This window comes from Triticum aestivum, chromosome 6D, assembly GCF_018294505.1.
Source record: "Triticum aestivum cultivar Chinese Spring chromosome 6D, IWGSC CS RefSeq v2.1, whole genome shotgun sequence".
Taxonomy (NCBI): Eukaryota; Viridiplantae; Streptophyta; class Magnoliopsida; order Poales; family Poaceae; genus Triticum; species Triticum aestivum.
This window is the reverse complement of record NC_057811.1, coordinates 145,493,373-145,497,691: the sequence shown is the minus strand read 5'-3', so window position 1 is coordinate 145,497,691 and position 4,319 is coordinate 145,493,373. Positions and strand designations below refer to the sequence as shown.

At 46.1% G+C, this 4,319-nt stretch overlaps 1 protein-coding gene and 1 non-coding gene across 3 annotated transcripts; one reads left to right on the top strand and one right to left on the bottom strand.

Annotated features, from left to right (window-relative positions):
• Positions 1-924: 924 nt before the first annotated feature.
• LOC123144174 (peptidyl-prolyl cis-trans isomerase FKBP16-1, chloroplastic) lies at positions 925-3,398 on the bottom strand. 2 transcript variants are annotated; one of them, XM_044563221.1, is made up of 8 exons: positions 3,285-3,398; positions 2,991-3,164; positions 2,084-2,118; positions 1,898-1,991; positions 1,674-1,734; positions 1,511-1,556; positions 1,360-1,430; positions 925-1,214 (listed from the first exon to the last, which is right to left on the bottom strand). In XM_044563221.1, exons 1-8 carry the CDS (start codon positions 3,350-3,352, stop codon positions 1,137-1,139), a joined length of 627 nt encoding a protein of 208 aa, XP_044419156.1. In that variant the 5' UTR covers positions 3,353-3,398; the 3' UTR covers positions 925-1,136. The 2 variants fall into 2 exon arrangements, with proteins under 2 accessions (XP_044419156.1, XP_044419157.1); XM_044563222.1 differs by having other exon boundaries at positions 2,084-2,125; positions 3,285-3,359.
• A 75-nt stretch (positions 3,399-3,473) lies between these two features.
• On the top strand, positions 3,474-3,554 carry TRNAL-AAG (transfer RNA leucine (anticodon AAG)). Its single transcript has one exon. It is a non-coding gene; the product is annotated as a tRNA-Leu (tRNA).
• Positions 3,555-4,319: the final 765 nt, after the last annotated feature.

The window sequence follows — 4,319 nt, the reverse complement described above, 5'->3', positions numbered from 1 at the left end:
CAGAGCTAGGCGTCCTCCCTATAATCGGCTCCGCCGGCCTGGGGAAGACCACGCTCGAGCAGCACGTCTGCAAGGAGCCCGCGGTGCGCCGCCGCTTCTCGCTGATCATGAATTCATGATGCTAGACTTCCATTGCATGAGCCTCATGGCAGCCGGCGAGACGGCGCTCTTCCTACGCACTCTGTTCACGCCAAGCGCCACTAGCCTCTCCGCCGACGGCGAGCAGACGTGGCTTCTAGAGCGGAAGCTGCACGGGGAGAGGTTTCTGGCCGTCTTTGACAATGTCAACCCGCGCAAAAAGAAGGTGGTCGACGCGATCATGCCAACCCTGCGGCGCGCTGGCAGGCGAGGGAGCAAGGTCGTCGTAACCAGCAGCGACGCCGGGCACGTCGCGGGCCTTGGCACCGCGGAGCCGATCGTTCTGCGTCCCCTGCCGCCGGAGGAGTACTGGTTCTTCTTCAGGGCGCACGCGCCGAGGCGGACCCGCGGCTGGCGGCGGCGGGCCAGGCCATCGCCAAGAGGCTGGGCGGCTCCTTCTTCGGCGGGAAGATGGTGGGCGCGCTCCTGAGGTCTCGTCCGGACGCGCGGCTATGGCGTAGCGTCCAGAGCAGCAGCTTCAGCATCGCCGACGTGTGGTGCCTCGGCAACGAAGGCTGCGTCGCCGCCGCGGCCGGCAGCCTCCTCCCGCGGCATTTGACCGTGCGCTGCGTCACCGTCTCCGGCTTGCCGATGAGAGGACTCGTCGGAATCCAAGAAGCCTCTTTGGCTCTTCCTGCTCCTCCTTGTCCAGACGACGGCCCGGAGTTGCCTGTGCTGCTGTGCAAGTCTGTTCCCTGGCTACTGCGTGTACTACACTGCCCATTGCACGATCGACAGAGAGATCAATCAGTAAAACGTCCGTCGGACAGTTCCAACTGATAATGCTGCTGTGAAGAAAATCATTGTGCTTTCTTCTCTTCTATACCTTCATCCAACTGGCTGAATGTTTTTGAAGAATGAATAAGCACATGGTTTGAAAAAAATCAGAAAAAATTGAAGAAAAAATTCAGAAAAGAATCACTGTGGTTCTCTTCACTTGTAGAACAGGACAGGAGAGCTTCTATCTGCATTGGCATGTGATGATCATGAGATAATGATCACAGGACTTTGAGCAGCTGAACCTCAAACACCAGCGGTTCCTTGGCATGCGACAGTAGGCTCCGGCGTGGTCCAAACTGCGGTCACAACCAAACAAAGCACAAAAATGATCACAAATCATCAGAAAACAAAAGGAGAAAGGTAAATATGTTGCTTCCGGAGTATAGATGTGAAAGAAACATGACAAGATTCAGATAAGCTCATGAGCTAGCTAGGCCGTACCTCCTCCGGTACGGGCTGCAAGCTCTCTTCGATATAGCCAACTTCAGGGGGTATCAGAGCCCTCCTCTTGCCTGCAAAGCCATGGAGAAATAAAAGTTGCTAGTGGCTAAAACCAGAAAACTGTCAGAAAATGCCTGAAACTGTACAGTACCTCCGGCTTTCATGCCGATTATGACGTCTTTGAGGCCTCGAATCATCTACAAGGAAAATGATGCATCTGTCGGCAGGAGCCATGAACGATGTGAAATTGCTATGAAAAACCTTTAAATCATCTGTAGAAAGGTCAATTGCCAAGAGAAATCCTGTCCTAGAACCTCTTGCACGTCGAGTCGAAGTGTCACTGGCTTACTCTCGCCGCTGAACTGATTCACTGTGCTGCATCAGAGAAGACAGACAGGGAAAAGCATGATGAGAGTCAAAGAAGAGCAGCATTGGTGGCACTGAAAATGCAACACATAATATGCACTTTACAAGCTACTACTAGTACTATATGAACAACACATTCAAGGATTCAAGTCAATGGCAATGTTCTCTTGACCTATGCACGAAATAACCATTTGCACGGCGGCACACGTAGTTGAATTGCACTAAATCGCCTTCCCGAGCCACCGGCCCTTCGCCATCGACTACATCTTCAGATCAAGAAACAGAGTTCTTCCATTTATAAGCTCTCATCTCAGCAACTGGAGTATTTCTGTAAAAAGATCTCACTAATGGCAAGTACCTTCAAGCTTTACTCCACTGTCCAGCTTTCTGTACCTGAACACTTCAAACATAAATCAACCATTATGCATACTACAAAATATAAGATACATAATGTAAGAATTTCACAAGAATCAGTTCATCTCTCACAAACATAATTAGTCCATCTATTCTGATATGTGGAAACGACTCGTCCCTCGCATCGTCCCTGCCCAGGCGACTCAGGGTTCCCCCTCAAACCCTAGGTGCTGCCGCCCCCAACCCTTAGGAAATGGGTGTGTCTAGAACTCAGTCGACTGAGACTTAACGAAGTCTCAGTCGAATGACGTCAGCGTGGTTTTTTTGCTACAAACGGCATGGCTAGATGCTACAAACGGCGGCGAAAAATGTTGCGACGGCATTGCAAGCAACAACAATAAATGCTACATCCGTTTTAACTGAAATGCTACAACCGTCAATGAAGATGTTACAACCGTTGAGAAGACGTGCTACAACCGATGAGGGACGACATGCTACAACCATTCAAGACAGATGTTACAACTAGTAGGAAAAAATGTTGCAAACGATGGCATAAAATGTTGCATGGTCGACTGAGACTTGGTTAAATCTCAGTCGACTGATTTTTAGCAGGACCGTTAGGAAATACTAAACGATATTTTGAGCAGTGATGATATGACTTCCAACACATAATTTTGACAGTCACTGTTGTGTATATAATAGTTTACAAAATGTAGAAATATGGTATTGCGAGCAAAAAAATCATGGCAAATTAATATAGTACCATTTTAACCCAACCATTTATTCCGAGAAACCAATCTGGATACCCTTCTGTGCAGTATGAGCCAGATTTACACTGCACCGTTTCTAATAAGCCATCTATATTTAGTAACGGGGCAGTAGTGGTTCATAACCAGGCAAATGCGCAGTACCTGATGACATCGGGCTCCAGCATTGCTGCCTGCGCCGCCATGGGCACGGCGAGGAGATTCGCGGCGCCAAGAAGAGCCATCCCTGAAACCGCTCTCCTCCCGGACACCCCGCACACTGCTCTGAGTCCGCGGCATGTCGACCTGGTCGCCTTGGGTTCCGGTGGATGCGGGCGTCTGATTGGATTGGAAACGCCCAAGAACGAGGTCAGTTTGAGTCTTTGAGATGAAATTCCCAGAGAGAGGATCAAATCTGTTTCGAGAGAGAGAGGATTTGGTCGTGTTATGCGTTAGTACCTGGGACTGGGAGACGGAGAGGCGCATGGGAATGGATTGGGGAATTTTACGTGCGGTGCAGACTCCATTGTAAAGGTCAGGAGAAGGCAGTGTCGCAGTGGACAGAGGCAAGTGCTTATCTCAATGCGGATAGAACTGAGAACCAAATGGAGAGAATACATAAACTGAAACAGCCAAAAATGCATCAACGATCAGATGGCCGAGTTGGTCTAAGGCGCCAGATTAAGGCTCTGGTCCGAAAGGGCGTGGGTTCAAATCCCACTCTGGTCAATTATTATTTTTTCCCGAATTTTTTTTCTCTTGGTAATTGTATCCATTTTCAAGAAGGTTTAGAACTTTTTATTAATCCTACAACATTCCTAGATTTCTCTTCTGAAAAGATATGAAAAACATATCAACGATTTTTTTTCGATTGTTTCCCACTCATCTGACACCTTGGCGAATTTTTATTTCTCTTGGTGATTGTATCCATTTTCAATAAGGTCTTTTTAGTTAGAACTATTTATTAGTCCCAACATTCTTAGATTTCTCTTCTAAGAAGTATGAAAATCCGTTTCTTTCTCCTTGGTAGTATCGTTCTAAAAACGAAAGAACAATATTTTTTTCTATAACTTTTTTTCATTGATCTGACACCTTGGTGATTATAATCAATTACTCTTCTCAAAAGATCTTAAAAGCTTTTTCTTTCTCCTTGCTACCATCATTTTATAAAAACATAACAATTTTACTTTTTCTTGGTCAGAAATTTTTTGGGGGAAAAATTTCTTACCATTTACACCTTGGTGATTATATCTATTTTCAAGAAGGTTTTTTAAGTTAGAACCTTTTATTATTCTCACAACTTTCCTAGTTTTATATTTTGAAAATATATTGAAACATTTATCTTTCTCCTTGGTACCATCGCTTTTAATACATAACAACCATTTCTCTTGGTGATTGTATCCATTTTCAATAAGGTCTTTTTAGTTAGAACTATTTATTAGTCCCAACATTCTTAGATTTCTCTTCTAAAAAGTATGAAAATCCTTTTCTTTC

Bases quoted from the DNA above. Each gene is read 5' to 3' on its own strand.
- LOC123144174 (XM_044563221.1), bottom strand. From the start codon at position 3,352: ATGGAGTCTGCACCGCACGTAAAATTCCCCAATCCATTCCCATGCGCC. The intron at 1,735-1,897 runs GTCAAGAGAACA...TCTCTGATGCAG, and splicing joins AATGGTTATTTCGTGCATAG to CACAGTGAATCAGTTCAGCG. The intron at 1,431-1,510 runs GTACTGTACAGT...ATGGCTTTGCAG, and splicing joins AATCGGCATGAAAGCCGGAG to GCAAGAGGAGGGCTCTGATA.